Source organism: Thamnophis elegans, chromosome 10, assembly GCF_009769535.1.
Source record: "Thamnophis elegans isolate rThaEle1 chromosome 10, rThaEle1.pri, whole genome shotgun sequence".
NCBI lineage: Eukaryota > Metazoa > Chordata > Lepidosauria > Squamata > Colubridae > Thamnophis > Thamnophis elegans.
The window spans coordinates 39,610,776-39,629,874 of NC_045550.1; the positions used below are offsets into that span (position 1 = coordinate 39,610,776).

At 35.7% G+C, this 19,099-nt stretch overlaps 1 protein-coding gene across 4 annotated transcripts in view; it reads left to right on the forward strand.

The window, feature by feature from the left end:
* AGFG1 (ArfGAP with FG repeats 1) overlaps positions 1-19,099 on the forward strand; it is a 35,086-nt gene that overhangs the window by 11,093 nt on the left and 4,894 nt on the right. Inside the window, exons 6-12 of one of the 4 annotated variants that reach the window (XM_032224960.1) lie at positions 3,290-3,409; positions 3,936-4,025; positions 8,302-8,505; positions 10,838-11,009; positions 12,384-12,463; positions 15,476-15,568; positions 17,500-17,655. In XM_032224960.1, coding sequence (XP_032080851.1) covers positions 3,290-3,409; positions 3,936-4,025; positions 8,302-8,505; positions 10,838-11,009; positions 12,384-12,463; positions 15,476-15,568; positions 17,500-17,655 — 915 coding nt within the window. The remainder of the gene's footprint in view (positions 1-3,289; positions 3,410-3,935; positions 4,026-8,301; positions 8,506-10,837; positions 11,010-12,383; positions 12,464-15,475; positions 15,569-17,499; positions 17,656-19,099) is intronic. The other 3 variants (XM_032224961.1, XM_032224963.1, XM_032224964.1) reach the window with 3 other exon arrangements.

Sequence of the window (19,099 nt, forward strand, 5' to 3'; positions counted from 1 at the left end):
TATTAATGTGTTTTATGTTTTAATTTTTAAAGTTATTAATCTGCTTATATTTTAACTGTTTTAAATGTCACATTAGCAATGTTAATACAATACACTATGTTACATATTTATACTCTTAGATCAGGGGTGGGTTTCAAAAATTGTTCGAACCTACTCTGTGGGCGTGGCCTCCTTTGTGGGAGTGGCTTGCTGCCCATGTGACCGGATGGGAGTGGCTTGCCACCCATGTGACCTGGTGGGAGTGGCCAAGACGATGTTACTAGATATTACTAATTACTAGATATTATTAATATTACTAGATCATTATTAATGCATAGATAACTGCGGGACATTACACACCCACCCACACCCACAAACTATGACAGTGCTAGGAAAACACCCAAAAAATAAAAATCCCCCCCCCCAAAAAAAAGACTGCCAATGAAACCAGTTTTTTTTTCCTAAGCCTAAGAACAGGGAAGATGGTTTTTATTCACTGGAATAAAAACCATCAAGGCAACGTGGAAAATTATAAAGGACAGGCACTCACAGAACCATCAACCACCTCAGAATTACCTAAACAAGGAGTGTCAGCCTCTGCTTCACTGTTGCTTCGGCTGCCATGAAACGGGGAGGGAGGGCATGGAAGAGTTCTGGAATTCAAGCTTCTGCAGAGGGTTTTTTAAAAAGAAAACAGTCTTTTTGGGAGGGGGAATGGGCTGTGCTCCTGGTTTTGGGAATCCCCCCCCCCCACCAAAGACCAGTTGCAAATCTCTCCAAATCCTTTTCAGGATTTTCTTTTAAAAAAATGCCTCTCTGCAGACGATCTTGAAAACCCCCATCCCATCTCTGCTTGCCTATAGTCTTGGAAGCTTCCACTGAGAAGCTTCTGCAGAGGGGTTTTTAAAAAGAAAACAGTCTTTTTGGGAGGGGGAATGGGCTGTGCTCCTGGTTTTGGGAATTCCCCCCTCCCCACCAAAGACCAGTTGCAAATCTCTCCAAATCCTTTTCAGGATTTTCTTTTAAAAAAATGCCTCTCTGCAGACGATCTTGAAAACCCCCATCCCATCTCTGCTTGCCTATAGTCTTGGAAGCTTCCACTGAGAAGCTTCTGCAGAGGGGTTTTTAAAAAGAAAACAGTCTTTTTGGGAGGGGGAATGGGCTGTGCTCCTGGTTTTGGGAATTCCCCCCCCCCCCCCCACCAAAGACCAGTTGCAAATCTCTCCAAATCCTTTTCAGGATTTTCTTTTTAAAAAATGCCTCTCTGCAGACGATCTTGAAAACCCCCACCCCATCTCTGCTTGGAAGCTTCCGCAACTTCACAGTAAAAGCAAGTAAGAATTTCTCTCTCGCTCGTGAGATTTTCTTTACTGTGCAAAGGCTTGGTTTAAAACTGCAGGCTCCCGGGGAGGGGGGCAGGGGAAAATGCTGCCCATATGCCCCCTTCCAAAGCAACCTTGCAGGTTTTCAAGATCATCCGGAGAGGCATTTTTTAAAAAGAAAAACCCTGCAGGCACCCAGCGACAGGGGCTAGGAGCTAGGAACCCGGAAGTTAATTACTTCCGGGTTCACTGACGAACCGGATCGCAAGAACCGGTGCGAACCGGCAGGAACCCACCCCTGTCTTAGATACTATATAGTAATATGCTGACAGTAACTCTTCAATAATATGAGATGCTTTTTCCATCTAGACTGAACAATCCAGTAAACTCTCAAGCTTATTTACTTATGCAAATGATTATAATATATCTTTGTTAAGAAAGCATTTTGGATTTCTTTATTTCATTATATGATATATTAAAGGTAGAGTTATTGTAGTCATAAGTAATTTTCTATTTGTGCAGTGTTTCCAAATTTTAAAATGATTTATGTCTTAAAAACATTACTTTCTTTATGCAATTATATACATGGTTTGCTTTATTGTCATATGCCTTTAATGTTTTATGTCTGTTATTAAAACAATTAATTCTCAGAAGCCAAAATCAATAGAGTTACACTTGGTAGGCTCAATAATATGTGAATACTAGTGGTTTAACAACTCTATTCATGCAGCTTTTGGTTATATGACATGGGAGAATTGTTTCAGAAGCACATTGAAATGTATAATATGCAAAACTTGCACACTTTTTTGGATTTTGCCAAAAAGTTTTATAATTATATAATTATTTTTTAGAGAATTTGAAATAAGTCATAAAACCACAAAGAGATAGCTTTCCATTACCTCCATGACAGTGATAAGACAAGATACAGCTTAGGAGGGAAAGTTTGTCCTCTTTTGCTAGACTATAACTCTTAAGAGCACACACTAGCATGACCTTTGTAAGAGATTCTAGAAGTGACACTTCAGCAATATCTATAAAACCATTAAATCTCCCATCTCTATCATAATGTACTTCAAATCATAACATACATATCATAATATAAATCATAATATACTTCAAATCAAATTGTCTTATTTAAAATATATCATGTGGCCTGGATTTCACGCATAATTCTGAACTGTAAACTCTTTTTTATGACCCTGTAGTCCCTATACTGCATATCTATAGGATCCCAGTGGGACAGTAGTTAGAATGCAGTCTTGCACTCTGCCCTCAGCCTTTCATTCAATCCTTACAGGCTTGTGGTTGATTCAGCCTTCCAACCTTCGGAAGTTGGTAAAATGAGGACCCTGATTGTTGGGGGTAATATTCTGATTCTGTAAACCATTTAGAGAGGGCTGTAAAGCACTATGTGTCAATATATAGCTCTACGTGCAATTGTTATTGCTATTACTATACTCTGGATAGCCGTCAGGAAGAGAATCTGTCCAGAATAGAAGTAAGTGTAGAGTTGCCCCAACTCTACCTTTAATCTTGATCTATAATAAATGTTTTTTTGTTTTGAATTAGAATAATATGTGAATTCATCTTACATAATAGATTTATGGTTTGCAAAGCACACCTAGATCCATTTTGGTAAGCTAAAAAACAACACTATTATGGCTTAGCAACATCTATAATTTGTTTTTCTTAAAATTAGTTTGTGGGCTTTCAGAAAGAAAATTAGTAATAACCAGAGTATAGTATAATAATGGGATCACAAAATGGTATTTTCATTTCTCTTGACAGATATTACATCTAAAATATTTTATATATAGATAGAATTAAAAGAACAGCCATTTCCATGTAGGATAGGTTTGCAAAAGAAAATGTCTTGTACATTGTACTTTCAAGTAGTATAGTTATCCTAAAGTATAGTTATCCTGTTCTGTTCAGTTTATCTTTGTTTTCATATCATTAACATATTTTTGTTCATTTGCACTTTACAGCGCAGAACTCTGCAAACGCAGGTTTTGCAAACTTTGATGCATTTGGACAATCTAATGCTTCGAGTAATTTTGGTGGTTTCCCCACAGCAAGTCAGTCTGCTTTTCAGCACCAAAATACAGGTAGAAATGCTCTAATGTTGTTAATTCCTTTAATATAAACTAATCTGGACACTATAGTTGGAATATTTCTTAGATCTCCTTGTATCTCCTTGTCTTAACACACATAATCTGAAGCTCTGGGGAAACCTGAAAAATGAATGTTCCTTTTCTTTTGCTATACTTGGTGTGGGTTCTGTTCATGCATGAAGTTTTTATATTATAGCTCCTGAATTATTCCTACACATGATGTAAATACTATTTATTGGAAAATATTGGATCATATCTTAAGATAAAGATTCTATCTTTTTCTCATGCAATATACATTAGTTTGGCTAAAACTGCCTCATGTGTAAGGACTGTTGCTTTCTTCTTTTTTATTTGTTTTATGCTGTAATGATTTTTCCTGGAATGTTAATTGGTATGTCTTGTGGTTGACCACTTTTCTGTTTCGTTTTCCTTGTTTAAAAATGCTTAAGATTTCTTTTAAATTTTTTTTGTTTTTCCTTTCTGTTAATTTTAACCCCTCACACAATTTCTGGCTGTCCAGCGTTCAGAACGCTTTCATCTAGCTGCAGTTTTGGTGACTTTACTACTTCTGCTTTCCCTGGCCAGGCTATGCGCAGTAAGTTCCACCAAGGTGGGAAACTCAGCTCATTTAATTTATAGTACCATTTTTCCTCATTTCCACTTTGTCATGGTCAAGTTGTCTTATTTGTTCTTCTTCAAAAGGTGCTACCTAATAGTACATGCTTGCTACTGGTATATTGGCTTACTTGCACTTGAGAATTATCCTACCAAATATAGAGTAAAAATCATAGTTACAATGGTTTTCTTTATGCAAATAAGTGGAAAATATAATACAATTTTTAGTATTCATGAAAATCTCAAACATTTCAAATTACTGTATAATGTAGTTCAATTTTTTACCTCCTCTGCTGGTTCCTGTGCCTGTCTTTGGACCTGTAGTGGCTCAGGCTTTTGGCAGCTGCTGCCAAATGCTAGATCATTCTTTAATAATGCCAATTCCACTTCCTCCCCAATCTGGTAATGAATGAGAGGATCAACCTGGAGTGTATCGCCAAAACGTTTCTGTGCACTGAAGAAGGTGTTTCCCTCCTAGAAATGTTCCCACAAGGCATGACTCAGGGCAAGAGTAATGGAGTTATCTTAATTAACCAAGAAACTTGGTGGCTTTTAGCAGCACTACTCTGCAGATAACAGGGTATAAAACCTGTTGATAATGATAGTTGACTCTAGAGGTCAAATTGGACTTCTACTGTCCATAATCCCTGCTATGAGCTGTTTTATGCTATGGCCAAGTTGGAAGTCCATAATCACTGTGCATTTCCCCCAGATTACTAAAAGTTTGATTCATGGCAGCAGTCATGGTTTTGTAGAACTATTCTTTGTCTCAGACACATGCAGTTGAGGGATGTTACTGTCCGTTCTTGTGGTCAGATAACTCCCAGGTAGCCTTGGAGTTATCTGTAGCTGCTCTGTACCACAGAATAGAAGAATCCATTTGATTGATCTGTCCCAGGTACTTGATGGATCCCTTTGGGTTTCAGAGGAATTTAGAGTCTTCTCTGAAGCTCTGCACAGCTTAACTGAGGCTTTCTTCATTGTTTAGAACAAGGTGGTGGCAACAGCCTTGTACATACGTATGTGCCTTTGAGACTCCACTTGGATTTTGAAAAGTTGCTAGTTTTCAGAGTAACTGGCAGTTCAAATGGAAAAAGAGAAATCTGGGGATAAACAAAGCATTTATTAAGGATTACCTCATGGTGATAAGAGTGGCAAAGCATAATTATTTTTCTGCTCTTTATCATGTCTACAAACAGGGCTGGTAGCCCAGTTCAAGGTGATCTGGTCCCTCCTGGGCACAGATATGTAGATCTGAGGAACATTGCTAGGGATCTGTGAAGTCTATTTGGTACATGTTTTGCATAAAGCCTCTTGTATCCATTCTGAATTGGATCAGCTTTGGGATTGTGTGTGACATAATTTGGCATGTTTTTGTGATGTTGCTGATAAAATGAACAGGGGCCTTGGGGTGGGAAGTGGAGCCACCTGAATATTAGATTTGACTATTAGGGTTGACACTATGACCCTCATGGTTGGTCAAGAGTTCCTAGGGGATGATGTGTGGTTATATACACAAAGTAGTGAATGTATCCTTTAGGGAGAAGATGATTTTCACTGGAAGGTTCCTGGGAAGATAGCTGTGTTTCAGATCAGGATATAGTGCTGAAAACATTGACGTATATGACTTTTGATGGGATCAATAAGGAGGCAGCGCATCCATGCTGGCCTTCCTTGATCTTTCAGTGGTTTTCAATACCATTGTACATAATGTCCTTCTGGATTGAATTCAGAAAGTTAAGGTTAGGAGGAAGTTAGTTGTCCTTTCTCTAGGACCAGTTCAAGTTGATGCTAGTGGAGAAAGAGATCCAGCCCTACTGCCCTGTTTTGCAGTATCTTCGGGGCTTTACAATCTCACCTCCTATTTATCTGAAGCTGCTTGGTTGGGTCCTCCATAGGCACAGGGTAAGTATCAATTAGATGATGATACACAATCTTCCATCTCTAACCAGGACTGGACAAGTAGTGCTATCAGTTTTCCCCAGTGTTTGGAGGCTAAGAGGGATACATGTACTTCAGGTCAGCTGCAGTAAGACTAATTAGCTGTGGTTTTTAGGATCCCTGAAGCTGGAAGCTGTCTGTAGTTCTGAATGGAGTTGCACTTTCCCACATAGAACTATGTATTTTGAAGGTCATCTTGTATTTATAGTTCTTGTTTGAAGAACAGGTGACTACTATGGCCAAAGGGATATTTGCACAACTCCATTCTATTCACTACAGTTTGTTCAAAATACAGCAGCATATGTGGTCGTGAGTGCACCATTGTACATGTAATACCGCTACTCATGAACCGTACTGGCTTTGGGATGTAATTTGTGATACTTATTATTGCTTATGAAGCTCTTCATAGCAGAGGTCCAAGTTGGGATTGCATATTTCTGTCTGGGACTACCAATCCTATAAGATCCAAGAGAATACACATACTTTAGGTTTCCTTTGTGAACTATGTCAGCTAATGTGGCGCTTCTGTGTCCCAGCACCTACCCTTTGGAACAGTATGACCCTTGAGTTTCAGAAGAGCCCGATTCTTGTTAGTGTTCTATAAAGTTTTAAATCTCCAGGCATTAGGCTAGGCTGTTGGATGAAACAGTCTAGTACAGGGGTGTGAAACTGGATCCGGCCCAGGGTTGGATCCGGCCCAGGAGGTGCTTAGATCTGGCGTCACCATGGAAGGTGCTTAGATCATGGCGTCACCAAGGAAACACTGAAGGACTTGCCCACGATGCCTCTGCCAGCAAAACAGAGCTTGGGATGGCTGCACAGGGCCTTCCTGAGCCCCATTTTCGCTGGCAGAGAGTTGCAGGAGGCTGTTGCATCCTAAAATGGAGCTCGGGAGCCCATTTTCGCTGACAGAGTGTGCAGGTCACCACAGGCGCCCCCGATATAAGTGACGTTGAGCTGGCCATGCCCCCACCCATCCCCCGAGGTCAAACACAACCCTGATGCGGCCCTCTATGAGATCAAATTTGACACCCCTGATCTAGTAAATGTTTTTGGATGTTGAAATGTTTTTACCTCTGTAAGTGCTATTTTATGCTGGGTTTTGCCATTGTTATTTTTATTGTTTACCTTCTGTTCTATTTCAGTCGCAGGTTAGTCACTCAAAATAACAATTTCCTAATTAGGTGACTGACTAACTAACTAACTAAATAAATAAATAAATAAATAAATAAATAAATAAATAAATAATGATATTCTGGGGTTAGAGAGCCAATGTGATATAGTGTTAAGGTGCTGAACAGGGTGGAAACACCAGGTTCTAGTCCTTTCTTAAACATAGAAATCAGCTGGTAGCCTTTGGGGCCAGTTATTCTCTCTCTCAGCCTTTTACTGGGTAAATGAAAACATATATTTAGCAACCTGCACTGGACCAGAGTAATAGAATTTGACCCTGATGGTTAATGAAAAGACCTCCATCCAGCAGTGAATTGGTTTGGATGATGTAATTGTTGCTGTTTATTCTATCATATTAATACAAATTATTTGTTTTGAAGTAGAACCTCGTCTGGCTTTCAAATATTTTTATAATTTCCTTATAGCCAGAAAATCATTAAATTACAATTTCCAGTGGCTCAAACCATTGAGATTAATAATGAAGATGCTAGGCATTATAGTTTAGTAGCATCTGAATATCACAGTTTTTCACGTCTTATTTTTGTGGAAGAAGACTGCAAATACTAATTTCTTCAAAGGGAAAGAGAGCAGTGTAATCAAGTACCAACCACTAGCATTCACGTTTGCAGTTTGAAGTTTAAAACATTAAATATTTAATTATCAGAAGTGGTAATGAGGATTTTGTTCTCTTCTGTTTTTAATTCTTCATAGTAATACAGAATTTAAAAATTTCAAAAAAATTAGACCATGCTAAATTGATATGAAGTGATATACCTCTTAATTTGATAGTTTTTTTAAAAAAAAATTAAAGACATTGTGCTGTTTGTAGGAACTTATCAAATATTGTTTCATTAAAAACATTTAAATCTAATTAAGTTGCAGAAAGAGACGAGCTAAAACAAAACCATGTTTGTGTAAATCATTGAGACTAGTTTTTCTGCAACATGTATTTCCTTCACTCAGCTCTGAGATTGATACAGCTAGGGCGTCCACATTTGGAATTTAAAATACCTGTTTTTAACCAATCAGGATTTTGGAATAGAGAAACTTTATTAAAGGTATAACTAACCGATAAGTTCATTAGCACACATGGTCACCAGATACATTTGAAGAGACTTTCAATGAGCTTGAAAACTTTTTAACTTATTTTGTTGCAGGTGGGAGCGCTCGATCAGTGAATGCTAACTTTGCACACTTTGATAACTTCCCCAAATCCTCCAGTGCTGATTTTGGAGCCTTCGGTGGTTCTCAGAGCAACACAACTGCAGCCAGTAAAGCTGTAGTGAATAAAACATGTCTCCAGTCAGCAGATAAATACGCAGCTCTTGCTAATTTAGATAATATCTTCAGCACAGGGCAAGGTACTAATTCTTATTCTTTGACCTGTTCTCTTACACTATTTATCATGGGTATAGTTTGTTCTGTGATGTACTATTAAAATCCATGAGATTTTTAGTAATTCCTATTACAAACAATCAATACCGTGTTACTATAAAACTTGCATGATGTTACTTGCAAGTTTAAGGCACTGGAATTTATGCAAACATAGTTATTCTGGTGAAAACAAGGATAATACAATGAAAAATATGGATATGTAGTATTTTTTTCTTTGATATAATGCATCAGAAACTATGTTCTACCAGTTATTGAACAAATTATGCATCTGAAGCACTGGGTCTTTTAAAATATAGTTGCTATGAAGAATCTCAGCACATAGTAATTGTAGTTAGGATAGGATAGGATTTTGTGCCTGAATTCACACACATCTTTATTCTGTTTGTTTATAAATTATTTTAACATTTATTCATGATGAAATTGCTAAAACAAAACAAAAAAACCCATCTACCCTGTTATACAAGTAGTCCACATTACCATGTTTAGTGACCAACTTTATAGTGGTGCTGAAAAAGTAACTTGTTGCAGTGCCCCAGCAGTCATGAGTTTGAGATTTAAGCACTTCACAACCAGAGGGCATTTATGACCATTACAGCATCCTGTGGTTGCATCATTTCACATGTAAATAATTCTCAGCCAACATTTGACCAGACAGACAATGGACAAACCAGCAGTGAAATTGTGAAAGATAAAAAGTGAGTTATGATCAGTTTTCCCACTTATGACCATTGCAGCATCCCCACAGTCATGTGGTCAAATTAAGTGTTTGGTGACCAGCATATATTTACAATGGTTGCAGTGTCCTTCGGTCTTCGGATTTCTTTTGCAACCTTCTTAGGAAGCTTCTGACAAGCAAAGTCAAGGGGAGAAGCCAGATTTGCTTAAAGACCGCATGATTCACTTTCAGTGAGTCACTTAACAACCATGACCAAAAGGTCGTAAAATGGGGCATGAGTCACTTAACTGTTTTGCTTAACAATGGAAATGTTGGGCTCTATTGTGGTCGTACATCAAGGACTACCTGTATATGGAGGTGAGTGTATAAGTGTATATAGATAGATAGATCGATACAATATGTTTCTCAGAGCAGCTCACGGCTCCTCTTATTTGCAATCTCCAACTGCAGTGTTGAAAGATTGAATGTTTAATTAGCTTTGCTAAGTTGTCCTGGCAAGCTTACCTACTTATAACTAAATAGTCCTTATCTGAAATGTATAGTAGTTCCTTCCTCTGGAATTTAATCTTAATGTAATTCAAGCAAGTGTATTTGTCAAATCAAGTATTTCTAAAGTATTGTAGATAATCAAGAAAAACCATCAAAACTTGTTTAGTTTTGTAATTGCTGGAAGAAAACGCTATAAATATATGGCACATAAAATTCCTTTTAGGGACCTAAAGAATCTTAAAGCATATAATTATAAAGCACCCACCAGTCATAATTTATAGGATAATAAAGTTTACTAGTAAAAAATTTGCAGCTTTAATGAACTACACAGTTAAGTGTTTTATAGTGTGTACCTACTACCTTTTCTGAAATGTAATTTTGTTGATAGTATGTTACTAACATAATTATAATCATGGTTTCATAGAGAACATATATCTAATCTATAAAATATATTTAATGTAATAACCTTAAATAGGTTGCTGAAACATGCATTAAAAGAAAACAAATTTATTTCTTCTAGAATCATACCAGTGGGAATGAAATATTTTTGTTTGAAGTTTCCTATTTCCAATGTGCAGTGATATTCTTTTTATTTTTTTGTACCATCCAGAAAAAATCAGCACATGGTTTTCGCCTTGTGACAAACTGTTCACCCATAGCAGCTATTTGTTTGGCTCAGGCCATTTCTTCACACAGTTACTTGGATTTTTTCTCTCTTCCTGGATTATGGAAATTATAGCTATGTATTATACATTCAGTTTAACTGCATGTGAAAATTAAAGCTAGTTAACTATGTGAAAGCCATAAAATGTGTGCAGAGCCTGCAGGATTGTCTCTTGTGTATTTAATCATAAGTATATGCGGTGTGTAGCTGTGTGGCATTAATTTAGTATTTTCCTGAGTGGGAACTCTTGTACAAGGTTTTTTTTTTCCTTCTCAAAAAAGATGAATAAGAGGCTGAGTATATAAAATAGTTGAAAAATAAATCTCTTTCCTTCCCAAAACATTTTTAATTGTAAATATGACTTTCTGTGTGTTTTTTTAAATGCTTGTTTTCTAATACTTCTACAGAATTGGCTAACTTGCATTGAAAAATAGTGTGTGAATGTTTAATATTGTGCTTTTATCTTCAGGTGGTAATGAGCAAGGAAATGGCTTTGCTGCCAGTACAGTACCTGCTGTCTCGGCTCCAAGTCAAAGAAGTACATCTTCAGACAAATATGCAGCCCTAGCAGAATTGGACAGTGTGTTCAGCTCCACAGCAACCACTAGTAATGCATATACTTCCACTAGTAATGTTAGCAGGTACTGTTTCTTGATAAAAGTTTCATGTAAATTTTTCGTGTTTAAACAAAGCAAACATAAAATGGCATCATTTTAATGTGCAAGGGTTTTTGAAATACTGTTACTTGAAAGCAAGATATTTTTGAATTCTGATCATCCATGACCCAACAAGAACAAATCATTATTAGAAGAGAACCATAGCTCATCTTCATCTCAAGAATTATATCACCCTCATATCTTACCCTGAAATGAGAAATATACTGTTGCCTGCAAAAATACAGGTAGTTCTCAACTTACATGCAAAATTGAGCCTAGAATTATGGTTGTAAATCATAGTGATCATTAAGCAAGGTACCCATACAATCACTTTTGTTACCAATCACAATCCATGCCTGCCCCCGCCCCCCCATTGCGGTCATTAAGTTCAGCACGGGTTGGGTGAGGCCTTGGGAGACACCATTGTAGCACCTCCTCAACCCCCCTGGACCTTCCAGGTCCTCCTGAGGCACTTGTGCTTAGATTTCTCTCATATGATCTAAGAATTGTAGCTGCTCTCAGATTGGGCCTACTTCTGGTATGGCATCAGATGCCTCTGAATACTGTAGGAAGGGTGTGGCGGATTGGCCTGTTCTTCTCAAATGTGATCTTCACAAAAGGTAAGACATGTGACAGCAAGTAAGGAGGCCCAAAGGTGTATTGGGACACAACTGGCTGGGAAAGAGTGCCAAGGGATGGGATGCCTGATGGGATAGGGAGGAAGATAGGTGGGTGGGCCCGATGTTGTGTCTGCAGTTGTTTATAAGGGTAGGCAGATTGCCAAGCACCCTAATTTTGTTCACGTTTTCACAGGGTACTGCAGAAGCCATAACTTTAGATAAAGGTCAAAAGTCTCTTTATTTTGAATGCCATTGCAATTTCAAATGGTTGTTGATCAAACAGCCTTAAGTCGAGGACTACCTGTAGTAGCTCGAAAGCTTACCAGAAAATACTGTCAAAAATACTGTCAAGTTACTTTCTTGGAACAAACTTAGAAACTATACTTTCAAGATTAATCATTAACATTTCTAATATCTTAATTACATTTTTATGAATGCTAATATTTATAATCCTCTTTTAAACTTTAATCTTAGGAAAATCCATGCCATCTTTAGTGAAATTCTTGTCATAAAATGTAACTTTTGTTCTGAATTTAATTTCTTACCAGTTTCTTTATTTTCTATGCATGTTATTAGTTACCTGGGGATCACAGTTTTCAATTGTATATAACATCATTTTGAAAATGATTGCAAATCAAACCAGATTGTCTCTTAAATTAACTTAAAATGGATTTCATGTAGAGTGATTAGCTGTAAATGTACAAATGTTGTACAACTAATGAATATGAATTATTTTTAGTAATGCTTTTGGAACAGTTCCAGTTGGTGCTAATACACAGACGCAGTCTACATCATCCAATGTTCCTGCTCAGTTTGGAGGTATTATATTACTAATCTTTCTAAACAATATCTGATAGATTCACTTTGCATGATTATATTTTAGCTTGTATCCATCACTAGGTATAATAAATTAAATTTAAACTAAGACTACCTCTGAGACAGTTTGTATCTGTTCATGATCTAAGCCAGGGTGCTTTATATAAGAAACAAAATGGAGAGACTTCTAGTGGAAAAAATGATGATTTATTGTTTCCAACACTCTTGGAGACAAGGTCATACATAGATGGCTTTGCTCACTGCACAGCAGGAGGGCCTTCTTTTTTCTTCCAGATTGAAGGAGGAAACCAGAAGTTGACCCATTTGTCTTCTGGATTGTGACTCCATGAGAGTAAATTATGAAAATAGGTTTCTTTGATTGACGTGAGTTGAGTAATAGGAGGTAAAATCTCCATCAAGTTCACACTGCAGTGAATCTGAATTTATGGACACCTTTGCAGTTACGGAGAGACTTAATTTTTGGAACAGATTTAATATTTCATTTTGGTGGCTGTATTTCTGGAACTACATTTAGATAGAAACATTGGAAATTTATACTTTCTAGACTTGCAAAAAGTTGAAAATTAAAGAGATTTAAATATTCAAATAGAAAGAATTTTATTTTTGAAAGACTGAAGAAGAGCAACAGAAGAATAGGACTTAGGTATGCTCATAGCAGATGACTGCAAAATAAGTAAAGAGTGTGGCCAGTTAGTTGTGAAGGCAAACAAATTCTGGGATGCATCTCTAGAGGAACAGGAAAAAAGAGATCCAAATCCTGCTATATAGGGCTTTAGTCAGATCCCATTTAGAATCCTGTATCCAGTTCTGAGCAACCCTCTTTAAAAAGATATTGATAAGATTGAACAAATCCAGCGACTGGCAACAAAAATGATGCAAAGTCTGAAGGATAAAACATATCAGGAAAGATTGGAGGAACTGAATATGTACACTCTGGGGAACATGATTGAAACCTTTAAATATATAAAGGGTGTGAATTACCAGTAGGTACTAGAAGGCAGTATTTTCGTTATTAAGCAGAGATCAAGAACAAGGGGACATAACCTCAAAGGGACAGGAGGGAAATTCAGAAGTAATGTTAGAAAGTATTATTTTGCAGAAACAGTGGGAAGTTGGAACCAATTTGCAGCAAAGGTAGTGGGTTAGTCATCAGTGAGTTTAAACATGCTTGGGATAAACACGCCTATCATCTGACAAAAAAATACAAATAAAACTAAGTATTAAATAAAAATAAAAAATAAACAAAAAACATTGCGCTGTGGTGGTACAGTGGCAAGAATGCAGTATTGCAAGCTAACTCTGCCCATAGCCTGGGGTTCAATCCTGACTGGCTCAAGGTTGAGTCAGCCTTTTATCCTTCTGAAGTTAGTAAAATGAAGACCCAGATTACTGGAGGGCAATATGCTGGGATTCTAAACCACCCAGAGAGTGCTGTAAAACACTATGGAGGAGTGTATAAGTCTAAGTGCTGTTGCTAAAAATTGAAAAGGACAGACTTGATGGTCCACGTGGTCTTTTTGTGCTGTCAGTTTTCTGTATTTCTGTGAAAATTGAAAACTTCCTCTTTAGCAAATTTGCATTGTGGCATTACAGTTTGAAGTTCTGAATGGCATTGGGGTTTTTTTTTTATTATTTTCTCTACCTTGCCACTAATTGGTTGGATTTATAAACAAAGGATTTCCTTTTTCTGAAAGAGTAAATAAAAAAATATCTTGTGTGGGAAATCTGTCTTGTTTACATGTCAATTGTAAAACAAAGGTTGATTACTAGAGTACAAAATGGCTACTTTAAAGGAAATATTTGATTTATTGACTTGTGAAGTGCTGAACTTTTTAACTCTTTACTGCAACCAGAAGTTATTACTAATGATGAATATATCACACTTAGACAACAAAGATGGATTCACTGCACTTACAAATGCAACTGGAAAATCATTTAAAAATTGAAAATAAATTTGGGTATTGCGCTTTCAATTTGAAATATAAGAGATTTATTGTAGTTACTTCATGGAAACTAGAAATGGGCTTGAAAGATAATACGAATTTTTGGGAGAAGACAAGAAGAAATCAAGAGTCAGAATTTTATTTATGGAATTTAAGCATATTTGAGAGAAGGAAGGAAAAATATATTAAATTAGTTATAGATAGTTATGGTTGATGTGTTGAATGGTTGTCTAAATTGGATAGTGTTTCTTTTGGAAATGTCTATTGGAGTAATGGATTTGTTTTTGATACTTAATAAGATGGTCATTTTTTGTTATGTAAATGAAATGGAAAAGGAGTTATTAGATATTTTTGTTAATTTTTATTGGATATTTACTCATTAATAAGGAAGCCATAGATTTAAAGATGAGTATAGAAATTGGGGTGAGACATGGAATGAAGAGGTATTTGGTTGTATTTTAAAAGCTAGTGATGTTAATGAAGCTACTTTTGGGCTTATTGAGAAAAACTAAAAGAAATTAATTTTGATTTTTAGAAATAATGAGACTTTTAAACTACGAGTTGGATGTATTTTTTATCTATATCTGTATAAAAGAAAGAAACCAGGTTCTTTCTTTTTTTCCTCTTTTTGTACTTTTTTGGATTTTCTACCTGATTTTTTTTTATTCCTGCTTGTTCACATTTGTTCATATTTATTAAATTTTAATAAAATTAGTTCTTTTAAAAAATGGGCAATTTGTAATGATGATTTAATCTTTGTAAACTAAGTGATGGACTTTTGTATTCTTCAGCTCCTGCAAGTAATGATTTGATTTATTCCACAGCTGATAACTATGAGATCCTAATTCAGATAAAATGCAAAACTATAGTTAATTCCAATTTCCTTTTTGCTCAGGTATCAGTCTTGTGTCTAAGTTGGTGTATTAAGCAGACTATGATAAAACTACCTCATTGATTAAAATATAACTTAAAACTGATTTGCCATGCTGTTGATATAAGCAAATTTGTAAAAACCATATCCTTTTCTCAGTGTCAGTGCTTCATTTTTCAGCAACACCATCCACAAATCCATTTGTGGCTCCACCTGTAGCTGCAGTAGCCGCATCAACAAATCCATTCCAAACCACCAACCGAGGAGCAGCAGGTTAGGAAAAATATATCTACAGTTATGTTTGATAGCAATTTTTGTTCTATTTTTGACAGGTGAACATAATTTTGTGGTATAGTTAATGTACTAAAGATGTTCAAGTAGTTATGAAATCTCATGGGCGTTAGACTTATCTTTTTGGGTTGAACAGTTATGAATAAGCAATATAAATAGATCAACTAAATCCTTTTAATTGCTTTTTGAAGGTTGAATCTATTTAATAACATGTTTGTAATTTAGGCACTTGGGCTACTCTTGTAGAACCCTTTAATATTTGAATTTGTTTTTACAGATTTAACTTTGATATCATTTATTCTTTTATTTTTGGGGGACACTTATGTGTTGTAAAGCTAATAATTCTACACTGCTGGTTAAAACAAATTTATTTTAGTGTTTTGAGAAATAACTTTAAAAAATTAATGAAATATTTTGAAGTTTTTATAAAGTGATTACATGTTATCAACTGAAGAAGTTGTTTATAAATAAATTGACAATATCTGGTCTCTTTGTGACTTCTCATAAGGCCTTTCAGGAGCAATTCACTCTCATATATTTCCTCAGGCTCACTTTGGTAGGTGGCCACATTTTATATAAATTTCAGGTGGCTAATTTTTTATTTGCTTGTGAAAGCTTACTGCAGTTACAAGTTCCTTTGCATGTACAACTTTTTCTACCTTCCTTCCATATTATGAAATGGAGTGGGCATGGATGGTGATTGACTATAAATATACATTAACACATTACTTGTTGTAAATTTAACACTTTAGTCCTAAGCACGTGTATTTAAAAAATATGACATTAATTTAATTGGGTCTTGCTGTCAATTAAGTGTGCTTAGAGTTGTGAGCTAAAGTTGCTACATTTTACCTCCATGGTCACATATGTAGAACGTTTAAAATGAGTTTTGAAGCTTGTACCCCTAATACTTTTAGTAATACTAATGATGTCAAACCATTGTACCTTGTCACAATGTGTTTGATTTTTCTGTATTAGCAAATACAGTTAGTTATCTTCCCTGCTAATAATGGCTTGTGTAAGCTTTGTTGGTCTCCTATCTGTATCTTGTCTATTTTATATTTGTGCACCTATTTATTCCACAATAAGCGCTTTCATCATGTCTTTCTTGACTAGCCATAAATATTGATTGATGGATGTGTTGATAAAGTTATGCCAAATCTCTAAAACATAATTTTTATATGAAAAAATGCTTCAATAGAGTAATTCTCAATAATTGTACACCTGAAGCTTTTGATATATATTGTGTATATATATATCACAAAACTCTGCAAAATTTTAAATTGTTCATTTCTAGGTTGTGTCACATGTATAATTATTGGATAATATCCTTTACATACTCTATTCAAAATTCAAGAAAGTGATTAATGAACAATTTTGTTTAATTTCACCCTTTCAAGAAAAAGAAAAATAGTGTTAGTTGCAGTTTTAAGAATGAATATTTATTGATGTGGTCTGATTAAGTGGAATTTGTTTCTTGGTCCATGCTGTGAACCAAAGAGAATTTAGTTTGCAGCTGAAGCAGTTTATTAGAATTTCTACAGTGTTCTAACTTTTTATAAGGATTGCTTTGTAAGAATTGCTTTTTCTTTAGTGAGCTACATGATTTCATGATGCTCTAGACATTTTTATGCTCTTTAATTATTCTCTATTAAAATCATCAAAAATTAGTGTTTGTGTTATTTAGCCTTCCTATTTCCCTAAAAATGAAAATACCTTCAACAAGGTACTGGCAAATATTATATCAAAGGAACAGTCCAGACAGTTTTGGCTATATGTCAATAAAATCTAAAAGTTTAAGGCTAGCCATGTGACTGGTTGCTTCACAAAGAATTCTGCCAAAATGCTTTTTAATGTGACATAATAATAAAAGTTGAACACAAAAAATTGATTCCTGTTGTTTCTTTCATCAGCAGCAACATTTGGCACAGCCTCCATGAGTATGCCTGCAGGATTTGGAACAACTGCCTCATACAGTCTTCCTACTAGCTTTAGTGGTAACTTCCAGCAGCCTGCTTTCCCAGCTCAGGCAGCTTTTTCTCAGGCTGCTTTCACTCAGCAACCTAATGGTAAATGCTTGCATTTTACATTTTGTTTCAAGAGTGCAGTGGTTATTTTAAAACAATTCATTTTCCTGGTTTATCTTTGAAACTTTTATTTTCCATGATTTCGTTGGTGGGCCAATGAAATAATGTATTGCATGTATAAATGTAACTGGTAATGTACAGGCAGTTCATTTAGTTAATTTGAAGTTACAACAGCACTGAAAAAAGTGACTTAGGACTGTTTCCTATAGTTACAACCATTGTGGCATCCTCATTTTCACATGATCAAAATTCAGATGCTTGGCAACTGACTCCTATTTATGACGGTTGCAGTGTCCTGAGTGATGTGATCACCTTTTGCCATCTTCTGACAAGCAAAGTTAATAAGGAAGCCAGGTTCATTTAGCAATCATGTTACTAACAACTGCAGTGATTCACTTAACAACTGTGGCAGGAAAGGTCATAAAATGGGGCAAAACTCACTTCACAACTGTCTCACTTAGCAATGGAAATTGTGGTCATAAGATGAGGACTACTTGTATAGGGAAACAACTGTGAAAAATCACCTGATCAGACTGTATGCATATTATTTATTTTTATTTATTTAAACGTTTGTGAGCCACACCAGCTTTGGGTTTGTTCAGCAAATCTAAAAACATCAGCACTAAAGTATAATTAAATAAAAACTATAGTAACAAAGCCATTATTTTGGTCTTAAAAGCTTGCCAAAGTGCAAGTAGGGAAAATGTATTTCAAAGTGGGAGGCTATCACAAAAAAGACTTGTCACCTTGTCTGATTTTAGAAGAGTTAGAACACATGGCCAGAATTATTTGGTCCATATATAATTTATATTAAAACTTTACACAAGATTAAAAACCAATAGTGAGTAATATAAATTCAGGAAGAAAAAAAAGAGAGAAAGGAAGGAAGGAGGGAGGGAAAAAGTACAAGAAAAAATTAGGAAAAAATTTTTAAAAGATAAATTCACAGCAGTTATTACAAATATATTTTAATGAAACTCAAATACTTCAGCCACCAAATGAAAAGAAAGAACTCATTAGAAACAGCCCTGATGTTGGGAAAGATTGAAGGCAAAAGGAGAAGGAGACAGCAAAGTATGAGATGGTTAAATAGATGTGTCATCGACACGGTTTAGCAGACTGAGAGTGACAATGGAAGAAGGGCCTGGTGTGCTGTGGTCCATGGGATCACGAAGAGTTGGACACGACTTAGTGACTGAATAACAACATACAGTTAATTATTTTAATCTTTCTATAATCTATCCTGTCTAAATCATTAAAACCATATATCACAAATTCATTTTTTTCTTTTTTACACAAAATGTCCATAAGAGGCTTTCAGTTGCCAATAAATGTAGATGATGACTTTTCTCTGATCAAAAACATCAAGTTTTTCACTACAGCAAAATCTGTCAACTTCATCAACTGTAGTGTCAACTCCATTCTA